The sequence below is a fragment of the Dictyostelium purpureum genome (assembly GCF_000190715.1).
Source record: "Dictyostelium purpureum unplaced genomic scaffold DICPUscaffold_79, whole genome shotgun sequence".
Lineage (NCBI taxonomy): Eukaryota > Evosea > Eumycetozoa > Dictyosteliales > Dictyosteliaceae > Dictyostelium > Dictyostelium purpureum.
In genome coordinates, this window is record NW_003519416.1 from 53,760 (window position 1) to 71,709 (window position 17,950).

A 17,950-nucleotide genomic window follows, 5' to 3' on the forward strand; every position below is an offset into this window, starting at 1 on the left:
TATTTTTTTTTTTTTTAATTTTTCAATTAATTTTTTTAATTTTTTTTAATTTCATCTCTTCCTTTTTACTATATTTTTTTTTCATAAATTCAAAAACAAATAAATATTCATATTTTAATTATAACAACTAATTTTTCTTATTTAAAAAAATGATTTTTACATCCCGTGTAGTCTATACAAGTCTTGGTGCATTCAATAATAAAGCAGCAACTCAAATTGTTAATAATGCCAAGAAATTCCAAAGTAATATTTCCTTTAATATTGAAGGAGTAGCCAAAGAAATTGATGCCAAAAATTTAAACAGTATCCAAAGATTAAATCTCAAAAAAGGAAGTACTATCGAAATTGTTGCCAAAGGAAAGGATGAAAATAAAGCTGTAGAATCCTTAGTCAAGTTTTTCGAAAAAATGAAATAAATCAATAAAAAAATAATGAAATTAATTTTATAAAACAATAATAAAAAATAATAATAATAATATATTAGTTATAATAAAAAAATAAATAAAAAAATAAAACTAATATTAATTTTTCTAAAGTTTGTTTTTCTTTTTTAAAAATTTATTTCTTTTTCTTTTGTAAATTAACATAGAGTATATTTTTTTTAGTTAATAAAAATCATTTAATCTTTCAATACTACATTCTCTTTCAAAATAAGGTGAAACACAAGTATATCCATAATGTAATTGAATACAACAGTAACCTGTAGGACAACATAGATCATTACACAAAAAAGGTAGATATGATGTTGTAGATGATGAAGCTATTGTTGGGAAAAGAGAAGTTGAATCAATTGTTATCGAGTTGTAAGCTATTGTTGTTGGAATATCAATGGTAGAAATTGAGGCTATTGTGTGTGATAGTGTCACAGGGAGATAAGTGGTCGAATGTAAAGTAGCTATTGCACTGATTGTAGCTAGTGTTATAGAATGATGAATAGTATGACCAATATGAGTAGTAAAAGGAGTAATTGTTGAGCCAATCCCAGTAGTAGAAGTTCTCCCTGTAGTAATCTCTTGTGGATTTATTGTTGATACACGAGTAGTTGGTGTTACAGTTGTAGTGATTGTAGGTACTGTAGTAGTTGTAGTGGGTATTGTAGTTGTAGTAGTTGTAAGTGCAGTAGCTGTAGTAGTTGTAGCTAATGGTGGAAGGGTATAGTGATGTGTACAAGTACAATGATCTTTAATACAAACGGAATCATCACAATCACCTCCTATTACTGCCGTACAATTCAAGGGCTTTCTAACACATTTATTATTTTCACAAACTGCAGGAAAACAAAACTCTTCTGTTATACAAGTTTCACCCTCCCTACATACACAGCCTGGTATAGTTTTCTTTACACAACCTGTTCCTTCAACACACGAATAGGAAATGCATTTATCTGGATTACCACCTTCAGGTTCACATTTCTTTGGGCCGCTATCTAAACAAGAACCACACTTTGGTGTTAAAATACGACATGATTTTTCGGGATTACAAGTTTCAGGACACACTGAATAGCCGCAAGTACCACATGCATTAATCTAGATATTTTTAAATAATAGAATTAATGAATATAATTTTTTCGAAATTAATAATATATATGTCATAATTAATATTTACATCACACATTGTAATCATATCAAAAAACCTAACATTAATTTCCCATAATGAGTTAACCGCTCTATCACATCCAAAGATATCTATATGATATTTTTTATTTGGCTCTCCTGTAACCGTTAACAATTGATTACCTACAGATGAAACACCCATTCTACTAACTATTATTAAACATATTAATAAAAAAAATAATAATTAAAAAAATATAAAATATAATTATTATTTACTTTTTAAAACACCATCGATATAAAGTAAAATTTCCCCTGGATAAATTACGGAAATTGTGCCAACATTTTTACTCCCTGGTATAAACATATAGTCCAATTCAGTTTTCCAACAAAATGAGAAAACATCACCTTGATCTTTATAATCCGGAAACTCGGTGTAATTATTGAAACCACGACCTGAAAATTCTTTTCTAATGTAGTCTGGAGTTGTGTAAAAGTAACCACCATTTTGAGTATGTTCGCCAAGAACTAATGGTAATAGGGTGCCATAGTTTTCGCAATATGTTTCGTTTATAGATCCTTTCCACCATTCAGCAAATGTTTCTGCGTTATTAACCAATAATGTTCTACCATCTCTTGTATATTTTGAATCATCTCCACAACAATACACTGGATATCCATCGGGTCCTAAATTATTCTTTACAACCCCACTTGTACCAAGGGATCCTAATGGTATATCAAAATCTGGATTTCTTTCATATCTAAAATGAAATGCCTGGATATTATAAAATAACTGAATGCCTATGAAAATATATATAATTTAATAATATTTGTTAATACTTTTAATTTATTTATTAATTTATACTTTTCCTTACCATCATTTTGGGAATTAACAAATTCTAAAAATAATAATAGAAATAATAAATTAATTTTAAAATTTATATATCTCCTATAACATAATTTCATTGTTGATATTATTATAATATTATAATTATTGAGCAAGGAAAAAACAAAATAAATATGTGAAATAAGTTTATATATTATTAATTACAACCCCATTTTCAAAATACAAAAAAAAAATAAATTAAAAATAAAATAAAAATTTAATAAAAAAGAAATACATTTTTTTTATTATATATTATAAAAAATATATTTATAAAGTTATTTATTAAATATATAAAATATTTATTTATGGATAAAAAAATTTTTGGAATAAAAACAAAAAAAAAATTATTTTAAAAATGACCACATGGCCAATTTTTAATTTGGAGGCACACGCTTCATTTAACAAATTACCTCCAAAATTTTAAAATTCAAATTTTAAAAAAAATTTGGGTGTTAAAATTTTTTTTTTTTTAAAAAATTTTTTATTTTTTTATTTTTTATATATTATTTTTCTAAATTATTTATATATTTACATTTAAAATTAATAAAAAAAAAATAAAAAATAAATAAAAATAAAACCATATAAAAATAATGATATAAAATAGGAGGAATATAAACAATAAATAATCACAAACCTCCAGTTTTTTTTTTTTTTTTTTTTCAATATATATGGTAAAAACAATAATAAATAATAAATAAATAATAAATAATAGATTTTAAAAAATGAATTCAATTAAAAAAAATCAAATTTTAAATAGAACTCTTAATAGTCATACTAAAACATCAATTATTAGTATGGATGAAGATCAGTCAATCATCCTTTCACCAAAATTATCAACTTCCTCTTCTTCGTCGTCATCATCTTCATCTTCATCATCAAATATAACAAATATTACATCAAATATAATTCAAAATCAACATATTGGTAATAATGTTAAACAAAATATTCAATTAGTTGAACATTTAAAGCAATTTAACACAGTTTTTGAAGAAAAAGGGTTCATTGTTCGAGAACAAATTGATAATAAATTTAATGAAATTATTATTTCAATGAATCAGGTTAAAAATCAAATTTTAGAGTCGATGGATAACACAGAGTAAATATCATATAAATTTAAATCATTTCACTGTTTAAAAAAATAAAATATTAATTACTATTTTTTTTTTTTCTTTTTTTTTTTAATTTCAAATTTAGTTTATTATACGATTTATCATCACCAATCAATAACCTTCAAATTAATAATAATAATAAATCAAAAATAATTTTTAATAATAATGAAGAAAAAATTAATCAGTTGTTTTGTAATAATACATTTAATAAATATATCATGCCAGTTGTCAGCAACCCAATTAAATTAAAATATAGACAAATGTTAATTGAACAACAAGAGTTTAATGAAAAGCATAACCAACAAAAACATTTAAGTGATTTACAAAAAGCACATGAACAACAACAATATGAATTACTTAGACAACAAGAGAACCAAAGACAACAAGAGCATTCACAAACTCAACAAGAATTACAAAGAGAAAAACAATTGTTAAAAGATCAACAAGAGCAATTAAGACAACAACAATCTCAAACTAAACAACAACAAGATCAAATTAAGAGTAATCTCGATAAATTAGAAAAAGAGAATCAAACATTGTTACAACAAAGAGATCAATTATTACAACAACAAGAAAAGATTAAACAAGATAAAGATCAATTAAAGAAAATGGAGCTCTCTATTAAGCAACAGCAAGAACAAGAGATAAAAATGCACAATGACCAATTAGAAAGAAAGCATAGAGAACAATTAGATAAAGAGCATGGCAAATTATTAATGGAACAATCGGCATTGAAAGAAAAGCTCTTTAACGATTACCAAAAACAATTGAATGATTTGCAAAAAGAACAACAATCAAAACAACAAGAACTAATCTCTCAAAAGGAACAATTACAAAAACAATTAGATGATTTAAAGGATCAACAAAATCAATTCCAATTCGAACAATCCATAAAGAAATCCCAACACTCTAATGAACAAAACGATCAGCTCATTCTCAAGCAAGATCAATTAAATAAACAAGAACAACAAATTCAACAACAACAACAAGAATTAAAACAACAGCAAGAACAAATTAAACAATTCCATGACCAATTAATTAAAGAGCACCAAGAGTTAAAGGAACAACAGGATCAATTGAAAAAACAACAAGATCAATTAAGAAATGAACAACAAGCAAAAGAGCAACAATTAAAAGAACAAGAACAATTATTAAAAGATCAAGAGCAACAATTATTAAAAAAACAACAACAACCAATTCAACAAGATCCTCAAACCAATAAAGTTGCCAAACCCGCTATCAGTGCTAATCAAACAAATTTGGTCAAGGTTACAAGTACCACAACTGCTAAACAACCCGCTTCAATTAAATCAGTAGCTAGTATTACCTCAACTGCCACTGTATCGGCAACAACAAGCAAATTGATTTCAAATGGTATTGCTAAACCAACTCCATTAGCAACTGCCAAAGTATCTAATGCTGCTAGTCTACTTAACAAAGGAAAGAAAATCAAAGAAGAAAATAACAAAGAGTATTTAGCAATGATTCAAGAATTGGATAGTAAAGCAACTACCACCACAACCACCACTAAAAAAGCAGTTGAAAATGAAATCAAAAGTTTTAACAGTAAAAAACTTGAAAGTTTAAAACAATTAGCCTCAGGTGGTCTTGATGATCCAATCAATGGTGCTTTAGATGAAAATAAGTTTTTAGAAGAAACAAACAAATCATTAGAAAATACTTTTGATATAATGTCAAATACATTAAAGAGAAAGAATACTGATGAAAATTTAGTATCAAACAATAAAGCAACCGCCACGACCTCCATTGGTATTAAAAAGAGACTAAGTGATGATAAAACAACTGTTATTACATCTAAACCATCAAATGATCTTAATTCTGTAGCCACAAGTGCTCCAACAAAATCAAAAATGCAAACCACTACAATTTCATCCACAACAAGTGCTCCACAAACCATTTTAGCAAACAAGTTAAAGAAACAACAAGAGCTTGAAAAACAAAAACAAGAGGAAGAAGAAAAATTCAGAAAGAAACAAGAAGAATTACAAAAGAGAGAAATTGAAAAAGAACAAGAGAGATTAGAAAAGAAGAAAAAGAACGAAGAAAAGAGAAAGAGGGTCGAAGAAAACTTACAACTTCAAAGAGCTGAAGAAGAGAAAAAGAAGAAGGAAGCTGAAGAAAAAGAGTTATTAAGAAAGCAAAAAGAAGAGCAGGATAGAAAGAAGAGAGAAGAGGAAATAGAGGCCAAGAAAAAGATTCAAGAAAGATTTAGAGAAAAGGAAGAGCAAGAAAGAAGAAGAGAGGAATTGAAAAAGCAACAAGAAGAACTTCGTAAAAAACAATTACAATTACAATTAAAACAACAACAACAACAACAACAACAACAAGAAGAAAATAAAAAGAAAACTAATGTACAAACAATTTTACCAACTCCACAAACACCAAATAGAAATAATACCTTGGCTCAAACACAACAAGAGGATACTGCCAATGCCACTAAAGCCAAATCAGCCCTATCAAATATTCTAAGTATGGTATTTGGTACCACAAAATCACCACACTTCAAACCATCAACTGCTCTCTCAGATAGTGAAGATGAAGATTATTCAGATAGTGACGATAGTTCACAATACCAAAGTGGTGAAGAAGAAGCAGAGGAAGAAGAAGGTGAAATTAAAACCAGTAATAGCAACAATACAAGTGGTGAAGAAGTTGAAGAAGAGTTTGAACTAGACAGCGAGGAGGAAGAAGAAGAAGATCAACAAAGAAAAAAAATAGAAAAAGAAAAATCAATTATTTATGATAGTGACAATATGAATAAATCGCTATTCCGTACTCCACTTCCAAAATCAGCCGTTAATAGCTATTCAAGTAGCCCAGTTATTAAAGGCTTATCGCCACCTTCATCAGTTAGTGACTATAGTCCTTCATCAGAAAGCAATAAGAGCGATTTATCACCAATGGGTCCTAGAACACCAGCCAATAAACTAAATCAAAATAGTTTTAATTCATTCCATGGTCTTTCACCTGCTCAAATTATAGAGGCTCCATTGCAATGTATCAATAATTCAAAAGAAAGTAAATTCTCGCCACTTTTAACAGTAAGAACCACACCATCACCATTAAAGAGTTCACCAATTAAATTTAATGTATCATCAGCTTCATCTTTATCGTCACAATCATTCGATTCAGATGAAGATAGCGAAGATATTAATCTCATTCTTAATAATGGAAAAAATAATAATCAAAACCATATAACTCCAATCAAAAATCAGCAACAACTTCAAAAACAACAAGATGAATTTGAAAAACAATATCCAATTCTAACATCACCACAAGGAAATGATAGTCAAGATAACTACTACTTTGAAGAGGATGATATCGATTATGAAACTGACAAGAGAGTACCAGACTGGGCAAAGAACAACAACTTGGATTATAGCTTAAAACAACAAAGATTCAACGACCCAGATATAATATTTGCTCAAATTGGTCCAATTTATTTATATGAAATTTTCCCAAAACAAGAAATTAATGGTAAACTTAAAGATTTTACTAAAGTTAAAAGAAATTTATCATCGGAGTGGTCTCATGATAGAAATACAGAAAAAGAAAATATTAAATATAGAAAAAACATGGGTTTTATTTATCCCTCAAACAAATAAAATATTTAAATATACATCTTTATAAAAATAAAAATTATAAAAAAAAAATTAAATAAAATTAAAATATATATTGTAAAATTTAATAATTTAATAAAGATTGTTTAGGTTTTATTTTTTATATTCTGATGATTCTGTATTTGTTCCTGTTTCTGTTTGTTTTTTATTAATATACAACTCCGATGATTCTGTATTTGTTTCGGTTGTAACAGTATTAAGAGTAATACCTTTAGATTTATCAGTGGTTGATTTATCTGAATTGGTGGATGATTTAGCGAATCTATTATCGAACAAATAGAGAATTGCTATTGCTGGGATTATCTCTGTAATAATTAAACCTATAAATGTGAATACAATATATTTAACTGATCTAATTGAAATTAAAATAATAAAAATACAATGGAGAATAAAACCTGCACCACATATAGCAGTAAGAGCTTTAATTTTTGGTTGATTGTTTGAATAGATTCCACCCAAGTTAACTCTTTTCATTTCTTTAATAATTTTTGAACCTAAATAGAAAAATGCTAATCCAATAAATAAACTAATGAAAGCTTGAACAACAGAGTAGGCAATGGATACTGCTTCTTGAGAGTTACTGTTTTTAAGTTCTTCGAAAATTAAACTTACGCAATCATTGTTTGGTTGGTATGGTGTATATTGAAAAACGATAACGATGGCAATAAAGAACATATAAATGATTGTGTTGGTTGTACTAACGATTGCATAAAGTCTTTTTTTCATATTACCAGCGGCTGGGTTAAACTTTAAAACAAAAAAGACAATAACATACCAAAGTATAATGAGAATTGAGAATGATGATAAATAAATAAATGTTGGAAGGACCACCAATACATAATCGGAAGCTGGGAAATCTGTTAATCTACCCGATGGTAAGACATAGAAATAGAATGAACGGATTAAAATAAAAGCAGTAATTGAAGTAATAAGTAAATGGGTGAGCTGGAAAGGAGTTTTATTTTTGAATTTAAAAACTATAAATTCAACTATTTGAAGCAAACCATATACACCAACCAAAAGGAAGAGGGAAGCTAAAACGTAAACAATTGCTGTTGATTTAGTATCCAAAACCTTTCTATCTTGATTTTGCCAATCTGATACTCTATTCATTGGATAAATAACTTGATATGATGTTATGTTAATAATTGTTGAGCAATAATAAGTAATAGAATCATAAATTTCTTCCTCTGCTACACTGCCATATGGTTCAAGATTGCTATTATTTGTTTTAATTGCAAAATCTAAAATGGGATACTTTGATTCATTTGGGTTAGTTCCATTGAAAGTCATACAAATTCTAATTTCACTGAGACCATATTCCGATTTTAAAATTATACCATCATCTAAAAGAGTTCCAATTATTGCATCTTTAGAATTTAAAACTGCATAGTCGTCTGGTTTAAGATATGAAATAAAATTGTTTGACAAAGGTTGTGGTGATGAAACTGAGAATACAAATTTGGTTATATGAGAAACTGATACCATTTCACATCCATATGGAGCTGAAGAGTCAGTAAATGAAACATTTCCATTTTCGAATAATAGGGATTTGGTTTCACTATTACAAACTATAGTTTGAACCATTATACGATTTGTTGAATTGAAACAATTTGATCCACCATCTTCACTGCAGCTACATAAAATTGAATTCATGTAGTTTTCATTCTTTTCTTTTTGACAGTATGCTTCTGAAGAATATAAAATGGATACTTGCTTTTGAGTAGCACTGACAATATCATTATAGAAACCGATGTAGTCAAAAGTATCTTTATATTGAATTCTATTGACAAATGATTTATTATAATACCATTGGGAAGTAACATGTACACCTGGGTACCACACTGCATTGCTCCATTTGAATCTATTAACCCATTGGGTTCCAGATTGGTTTTGTTGAAGTAAACAATTCTGTTGATCCATTTGATTAAATCTCGAAGTAAATGGTAAATTATATGGATTAATGATTTCTTGATTATTTTGGTAAATGTAGTCAAAAGTTTTGCAACCCATATGAGATTCACACTCTTCTTTACTTGTTGATGGTTTCCACCATTTTCCTTTTTGAGTGTCACAAACTTCTTTACCTGGAATACTAGTGATTGGATAACATCCCATTGGAGAATCATATTCGATGTCGGGGTCACAACTTTTACCATAAATAGTGTCAACACTATAATCTTTGATGCATTTACCTAAACCATTTGGATATGGGAAATAATCATCTAACACTACCTGGTCATAAAAGATATCATAATCTGAGCATTTTCCTTGGTTTAAGCAATCTTCTTTTGTTTGGCATGGAATCTCTTTTAAATAACACTTACTTCTATAAAAATTATTTGAATCGTCAGAATCTGGATCTGTCAAATTAAAATTAGGACCAATGCAATTGTCAATATCTTTAGATGGACAATCCAACCATGTGTATCCTCCTAAAATACACTCACTTTCATTATCAATACCAGTATTGCAAAGTTCATCAGCATCATATGTAAACCCTTCATCTTGACATTTATTACTATCCATTATGATAGTACCTTCATTTGAGTTATAGTAAAAAATTGGTGCCCATATACATTTGTTTTGAACACCTTTACATTCATAACCACATGGAGATGAACAAGAACCATAATTATTTTCACAATTTTCTTTATCGATATTTGGTAAATAATCACCATCTTTTAAAAGACACATTGAAAGACCTTGATTGCATTCTGCTTCATCAACTAAAACATCACTTTCTGAAAATGGATATTTATTTCCATAAGTGAGTTGTGGTGAACCAACATGAGAAAGAGACCCATTATAAATATGGCAATATGTGTTATCTTGATCGGAACAATAACCACAAAAACTATGAACTGTATTTTCGGGTGATGCATCATCGCAGAATAATAAAAAATCTGAAATAACTTCTTGACTATAACCTTTTGGAAGCATTTTCAAGTAAGCTAGGCAATTAATCTCCTCTGAATTTAAATTTCCATAATATGAATTGTGAAAAAAGTAATTCTCTTTTTCAAATTCCCACCCTCTTACTTGATTTGGAGATTTATAACTGATTTCATTTGAATAGTCAATTAGATTTGGATTGAATGATGCTTCACTAACTTCTAAATAATAAATGTATGTGGAATGCTTTGGCTCGCCTGCTTCAATAACCCAATCTTTTATTGTTAATCTATTGTATATTGAATCGATGACGGTTGAATTTATTTGAAGAGATGAAATTAAAGAATAAAGAGTACCCGATGATAAATTTTCCAAAACACACTCGATGTAGTTTTTATCTGTAATTTCATAATTAACTACACACTTTCTTTTAAAAAGATCACATTTTCTGGTACCCTGAGAAAAATCTTGACAATCTGAGTCTGAACCACAATCTGGTATTTCTAGTAATATATTTCTTCTGCACTCTCTAAGTGTAGTATATGAATTTAAATGTGTTTTTAAAATATCATAACCTGATACTTTACATCCATCATTCTCTCTTAATAGGAATTTTTGTGTAGCAAAATTATTTAATATTATACTTGTACAATCTTGACTAAAACATTCTTGGCTAACTTTATCACTTTGCAATTCTTTAACTTTAAATGTTTCAAACTGAGCAACTTTAGATTCGCATGCCTTATTAAATAATAAATGGAAGTTACAACATGGGTCTTGTTTATAGCCAGGTTCTGATTGAGAGTATATGCATTGTGACGATGAAATATTATATTTTACAGTTTCTAAATTTAAATATGATAAAATTAAATTTTCACACTGAATCCAGTCACTTGATGACTGTATTATACCAAGGTTATATTTCCAACTGTTAAACTTTTCTGTTGACAAGCCATTATTGTTCATACCCTTATTAATTTGTTCTTGTAAACCATTAAATTTGTTAATATCACAATTTGATTCATTTAACTGATTGATACTAAAATCCGAAACTATTAAATTAATTGGCTATTGAATAAAAAAGAAATTAATAATTAATCAATAATATTATTAAAAAAAATAAAACAAAAAATAAAAGAAAATAAATAAAAACAATTAAAAAAAAAACTTACATTATCATTTGAATCAAATATTGTATTTAAAAATTCGACTTTGACTTTTGAGACATCTTCTGGTTTTAAATATTCTATGATACCCTTTCCATAATTTATTGATCTTATAACTGCAAACTGATAAGATTTCTCTTTAAAATTAATTTCACTGCCATTATATTCGATGGTTCTATAATCAAAATCTTGTATAAAATGTAAAGCTGCTGGAACTGGATATAATGGGTTTATTGTTTGTGATGGGAACAAAATTGAATAAGGGTAACAAGAATCAGAATCTGTGCAACTGAAATATTTGTTTTGAATTTGAATTCTTGATGATGAAGATAGAGCTAAAGAACCTTCTAAGAAACCCATTGAACTTATTTTTTTTAAAAATATCTTTTGACTTTTTACAATATATAACTCTGGAAAAAAATTCATAATAAGACATACTTTATTTGGGCAAACCATATTTAAAAAGAGAACTGTTGGTTTTTCTATATAAACAGTTAAAGATTTTGCAAAATTTGAATTTCCCACTTTGAAAAAAAAATAATATTAGTGTTTCTATGTCTTATTAATTATTATATTTTTATTATTTGTAATAATATTTACCATTTTTCAGAATATATTTTGAATTTTCTTCATTTAGGTTTTTGATAGATGAATCGTCACTGATAAATAAATTTGCCTCGCCACTAGACTTTAAACTAACAAAATAATATCCAGGATCATTAATTTCGATAAAGTACAAATTGGAACTATAAATCTTTATAAATTGACCCAACCCTAGACATTCTTGATCTTCATACTGATTTACACACGATTTAGTTATTGTATCACCTTCTACAATTGTTGGAACATCCATAAAATCTAACTCAATTGAAAATTGAGATTCTGGAGTTACTGGTAGAATATCAATGAAATAAGTACCTTCTATAGTATTATAACTATTTGGACATACACTTAATAATATATTATCATTCAATGATTCGAAAACTCTTCTTTTAAGATCTTCTGTATAATACATTGTAAAACTTCCTTTGATGGGTGTGACTTTAATTGAGAAACCCAATGACTTTCTATTATTATTGAATCTAAATTGTGTTTGCTTATTGATTGAAAAGTTATTTGTGCTTCCATTGATTGATAACGATACCCATTCCTCAGCTTCTACATTAGGTTCCTTTACCTTACAAGAAAGGGTCACTGGGCATGACAATGGGTATTCTGGATTATTTGATACAGTAAAGTCACAAAAACATGAATCGGTTGAATCATCAAACAAAAAATTTGGGCCATCTGAAAACAATGGGCATCCAACTGATGAATGTTTATATAAATCATCATCGAATGAAATATCATATAAAGCATATGATATATCAGTACCCATTATATTTATATTTTTATTTGTTACATTTTTAGATGATACATTAATTCCTATATTTAAACAAAGAAAAATATATAAACAATATTAATAATTAAATTATATTTCTTAAGAAATTTTAAAAAAAAATGAAAGAAAAAAAAAATTCAGGTGTTTACCATTGACAAAAAATAAAAAATTAAATATTAATAATAAATTAAATATTAATAATAAATTAAATATTATCATTTTTTTTATTTTAATAAAGACTCTATTTTTATATTTATAGATTATTTAAAAAAATTTTTTATAAAAAATTTTGATCATAAAAAAAAAAAAAAAATTTTAAAATTGATTACATTTACATATATTTTATTTTGGGATTCAGGTAATTTTTTTCATAAAATTTATAAATATCTTTTTTTTTTTTTTTTCGAAATAAAAAAAAAAAAAAAAAAAAATTTATTTTTAAAAAAAGATAAAAGATGATATAAATAGAAATATTAATATTTCTTTTAAAAGATATTTTTGTATTTATATTCTACATTTTTTAATATAAAAAAAAAATGTAAGAAAATAAAAAAATTAAAAAAAAAAAATAAAAAAAAATAAAAAAAAATAAAATTACCCTTTTATATTTTTAAACAATAACCCTTAAAACCCCATATTTTTTTTTTTTTTTTTAAAATTAATTTTCATTTTTTAAACATTTTTGAAAACCAATAAGGTTGATTGGGATTATTCAAACCTTTAATTATTCTAAAAAATGGTTTGATAGTTTATTTATTTTTTTTTTTTTTTTTTTTTTTTTTTTTTTTTTTTTGTATAAATTAATATTTATTTTTTTTAAATTTGTATAAATTAAAAAAAAAATTAATTAAAAAAAAAATCTAAATAATAAAAATATAGTAATAATTATATTTTTTTAAAAAATGAATATTAATAATAATATTAAATTGAATTTATTTATATTTAGAGAAGTAGCAGGTTTTTTGGCTTACAAAAAGAATTTTAAAGAATTGTTAGAACTAGGTCTTTTATCAAGAAGCTGTTTTAAAATATTTCAAAATATTATTTCACAAAGTAATTTTTATAATATAGTTTTAGAATTTCATAATTTTAAAAATTATATTTTAAAAAGCAACAATGAAATCCACTACAAAGAAAAACTAATTCAATATAAAGATATTGAAAGTTTGTGTTTGGATTTGGGAATTTCATGCGATTATGATGAAAAGAAATTTTCATTTGTAGAATTGCAAAAATTTCTACTAAACAATTGTCCATCTTTAAAGCATGTAGAAAAGAATGATGTAATCTTGGCAAAGTATTTCCAGATGAATGGTGGCCACGATCTCTATGATAGAACTATGAATGGCTTTTATAATTTCAAAAGACTAATTGTTAACTGGGAGAATTTTTTGGTGCCTGCATCAAACCAAAGAGAATTAGAAGATACCGCTATTTCTGTCTACAGTTCTAGAAATTATGAATTTAGCTTTGAATTTTTAAAATATTACATGCCAAAGAAAGTTTACATTTCGACCAACCCAAATAAAAGAGTATGTTTAGAAAAGATAAATCATATTCTAGACTGCCAATCCATCGAGTCCATTCATTTCTTTTACCAAGACACACCTAAAAAATTCATTAAATCTGCATTAGAACTCTCAAGAATCCGTTCTCTTACTATTTTATATGATTTAGAGAATGACCAAGACTTCCTAAACACTTTTAAAGAACTTTCAAATTCAAATACAACTCTCAAGAAACTAAGATTCAAAATGGGTGATGACAAATATTATGAAAATGGATTTTCATTTGGTTCAGATACACATAAACTATTCAAATTATTAAAATCAAACCAATCAATTACCTCTTTGGGATTTGAATATTACAATATCAGCTCCAGCTCACACTTGGAACCATTAAAACAATTTAGTAATATCCAATCCCTGTACTGTAATGAAAAAAGCTTAATATCGTTTTTAATACACATTAAAACAAACCCAAATATAAAGAAATTAAAATGTGTAAAACAACTATACGATGATTGGGAAAATTTTGATTGGAAGAAAAAAGAAATTGAAAAATTAATTAAAGAAGTATCTCAAAAACCCCCATCCTCACCCTCCTCATCTCCATCCCTCTCATATTCATCCTCATTATTCCCTCCTTCCTCTTCTTTGGAATCCATCACCATTGAAATTGAAGTTTTTGAATTTTTTGAAAAGAAAAATGTAATAGAATCATTTAAAAAAATTTTTTGCAATATCAAAAACTCAAACAATAATAATATTAAAAATATTGAATTTATTATTATTATTAAACATTATTTTAAAAATTTAAAAGAAAAAATTATATATTAATAAATAAAAAAAAAAATAAAAAATGTTGTAATATATACATAAAAATATTATAAATTTAATTTTTGTGTTGAGAATTCAACCAGTTTTTTTTCAGAAACCATTTGTTTCGGGTTTTTATTTTTTTATTTATTTTTATTTATTTTATTTTTTAATTTTATTTTCAAACCCAACCAAATCAAATAATTTTATTAAAAATGAAATGTTATTAAGATCAGTGTTTTACATGTTTTTTTTTTTTTTTTGAGTTTAGTGTAAATGTAAAAAAAATAATAAAAAATAATAAAAAATAAAATTTAAATTTTTAAAAAAAATAATTTTTTTTTTTATATAAAAAAAGATAAAAATTAAAATTAAAATTCACCAAAAATTGGATTATGGTTTGATTTGTTGTTGGGGATTATTATAATAATAAAAAAAAAAAAAAAAGAAATTTTTAATTTTTTTTTTTTATTTTTAGTGTTTTGATTGTTTTAAAAAAAAACGGTTTATTGTTGTTATTTTATAACTTTTGTTTTGTTTTATATTTTTTATTTTTTGTTTTAAAATCATTTTATAAAAATTAATAAATGATGAATTTAAAATGCAATTAAAAAAATTTGTATCATCATTTTTATCATCATTATTTATATTTAATATATTTTTTATAACTTTTGTAATATCTTGTAATCAATGTAATAAAGTTGGGGATCAATGCATAAGTAGTGACTCTTGTATAGACTCTGCGTGTGTTTATGCGTCAGTAGATTATAACATAACAACATCAAAAAAGACCTGTGTAAAATATGGTAAACTAAATGAAAAATGTTACGAAAATCAATGTGGTGATGGACTGTTTTGCGAATTTGATATATACCCACCCAATGAATCGGGAACATGCAGAAATGCAAGATACTCATTGTAAGTAATATGGTTACTATATTAATTATAAATAAAGTGATCACTAATAATTTTAATTTTTTTAAGAATTGGAGAAAGATGTACAGAATATAAAGATTGTAGTAGTTTTTTTGCAAATTGTGTAAATGGAAAATGTGTATCTAATGGTAATATGTGTTATGTAAATTTTGATTGTCAGTATAATTATTATTGCAATTCTACAACTTTTATATGCGAACCAATGAAAACAATTGATCAAGATTGTATAGACTCTACCAATTGCGAATTTGGTTCATTTTGTTCAAAGAGTACAAACAAATGTAAGAAATACTTTACTTTAGAAGAAAATGATGAATGCGACGTTGATTCTCAATTCGAATGTAATAGTATCACAAGTAATTTATATGTAGGTCATAATAATAATAATAATAATAATAATATATTTAAAGAAACAAATACTAATTACTAATATACAATATACACTCTATCAATTACAGTGTTCTTCAAATAGTAAATGTAAAAAATATATAGATTCAATAGAATGCACAGTACCAACATATGATTCAAGTACGTGTAATAGTTTTGTAAATAATTCAATTTGTGGATGTGATAATAAGTGTCATTCACTAACAAATATAAATATAAAAAATAAAAAACCAATTGACGATTTATCAAATTGCTTCATTAAAAACAAATGTACATTTATAAGAAATATTCAAAGCTCAAAATCATGTATATATAAATATTGCTCAAGTGAATATTGTAACTATTTATCATTGGTTAAAGGAAGTGATAGCTATTTTTCAGATTGCTCATCCGGTGATCCGATTCAAAGTCTACATATTTGCAATAGCTCTTACAGTAGTGAAGATATAGATAGCGTAAACAACTCTATTCAATTACATAGCATAACCTATATAACTCTATTCATTTTTTTAATAGTATTATTATTATTTTAAAAAAAATAAATAATAAAAGTAAATTCTAAAGTAGGTTAACTGCCTAAATAGATCCATTCATTCATTTATTTATTTATTAATTTGCTATTGTATATTAAAGAATATGATCGTGGGTTCTTTTGATATTTATGCGGCACATTTGAAAAGAGCCCATTTACTTATTATTATAACTATTGGGTGCCATTTAACTTGATTACTGTTGATAGTTTGGATATTGGATCTAATGTTGTTATTGATAGTACTATAAACATTATTATTGTTTTTAATTGATAATGAGTTTAAAGAATCTATAATATAAAAAAATTAATATTTTAATTATTTTTAATATAAATTTTAATCCATACCAAAGAGAGTCATAGTTGAATATATATATTATTTTTTGATTTATTAAAGTTATATTTAGAATTTGAACAATATTATTATTTATATAAACTATTCTATATTTTATACTTTTTTTTTTTTTAATTCCTCTGTTTAATTTTATTTTTATTTTTATATTCTATTGATTATTATGAGAAAATATTAATTAGGAGAAATTTTGTGGTTTTAGTAGTATATAGTAATAATGATAAAAATAATTTTTGTGAATGGTGAATATATCTATCTATTTTTTTTGGACTTTACCAAAAAAATTAAATAGAATTTTTTAATTTCTTAAAAGCCATTTTAAACTAATATTATTATTATTAATATTATTTATATTTTTATTATTTTGGTGTTTTTTAAACTAATATTTATTATTATTATTATTTTTTGTTTTTATTATTTTTTATTATTTATTGTTTTATTAATTTCAAAATTATTTACATATTATAAAATTTAAAACTCATAGTCCTTTTCAAATTTAAAATAATTTCTTTAGATTATCTGAAACCATCTTTTTTTTTTTTTTTTTTTTTTTTTTTTTTTTGGGTTTTTAAATTTGAAAATAAAAAAAAATAACTGTTGTATATTTATTGAATTTCTATTTTTATATAATATTTGAAATTAAAAAAAAGATATATATTAATCATTTACTAAATAAATATTATTCGAATTGATCTTTTTATTGATATTTTAATATAATTATTAATAATTCTATTTTCTTAAAAAATACATTTTGTATTTTAATTGAATGATATATAAATAACCAAATGTAATATTAATTT

At 25.1% G+C, this 17,950-nt stretch overlaps 6 protein-coding genes across 6 annotated transcripts; 4 read left to right on the forward strand and 2 right to left on the reverse strand.

The window, feature by feature from the left end:
* Window positions 1–74: 74 nt before the first annotated feature.
* DICPUDRAFT_91798 (uncharacterized protein) lies at window positions 75–532 on the forward strand. The gene has a single exon (XM_003286738.1). It carries the CDS (start codon window positions 150–152, stop codon window positions 414–416), a length of 267 nt encoding a protein of 88 aa, XP_003286786.1. The 5' UTR covers window positions 75–149; the 3' UTR covers window positions 417–532.
* On the reverse strand, window positions 524–2,565 carry DICPUDRAFT_97512 (uncharacterized protein). Its single transcript, XM_003286750.1, has 4 exons — window positions 2,426–2,565; window positions 1,830–2,351; window positions 1,606–1,763; window positions 524–1,526 (listed from the first exon to the last, which is right to left on the reverse strand). The coding sequence occupies exons 1-4, from the start codon at window positions 2,514–2,516 to the stop codon at window positions 606–608; spliced, it is 1,692 nt and encodes a 563-aa protein (XP_003286798.1). The 5' UTR covers window positions 2,517–2,565; the 3' UTR covers window positions 524–605.
* Window positions 2,566–3,158: 593 nt separating this feature from the next.
* Window positions 3,159–7,171, forward strand: DICPUDRAFT_87308 (uncharacterized protein; the record flags this gene model as incomplete). Its single annotated transcript, XM_003286739.1, has 3 exons — window positions 3,159–3,532; window positions 3,631–4,046; window positions 4,140–7,171. 3 exons carry the CDS (start codon window positions 3,159–3,161, stop codon window positions 7,169–7,171), a joined length of 3,822 nt encoding a protein of 1,273 aa, XP_003286787.1.
* A 108-nt stretch (window positions 7,172–7,279) lies between these two features.
* On the reverse strand, window positions 7,280–12,625 carry DICPUDRAFT_150797 (uncharacterized protein; the record flags this gene model as incomplete). The annotated part of the gene is made up of 3 exons (XM_003286751.1): window positions 7,280–11,149; window positions 11,254–11,771; window positions 11,848–12,625. The coding sequence occupies 3 exons, from the start codon at window positions 12,623–12,625 to the stop codon at window positions 7,280–7,282; spliced, it is 5,166 nt and encodes a 1,721-aa protein (XP_003286799.1).
* A 905-nt stretch (window positions 12,626–13,530) lies between these two features.
* On the forward strand, window positions 13,531–15,373 carry DICPUDRAFT_150798 (uncharacterized protein; the record flags this gene model as incomplete). Its single annotated transcript, XM_003286740.1, has 2 exons — window positions 13,531–14,838; window positions 15,305–15,373. The coding sequence occupies 2 exons, from the start codon at window positions 13,531–13,533 to the stop codon at window positions 15,371–15,373; spliced, it is 1,377 nt and encodes a 458-aa protein (XP_003286788.1).
* A 174-nt stretch (window positions 15,374–15,547) lies between these two features.
* On the forward strand, window positions 15,548–16,802 carry DICPUDRAFT_77665 (uncharacterized protein; the record flags this gene model as incomplete). Its single annotated transcript, XM_003286741.1, has 3 exons — window positions 15,548–15,864; window positions 15,931–16,249; window positions 16,341–16,802. The coding sequence occupies 3 exons, from the start codon at window positions 15,548–15,550 to the stop codon at window positions 16,800–16,802; spliced, it is 1,098 nt and encodes a 365-aa protein (XP_003286789.1).
* Window positions 16,803–17,950: the final 1,148 nt, after the last annotated feature.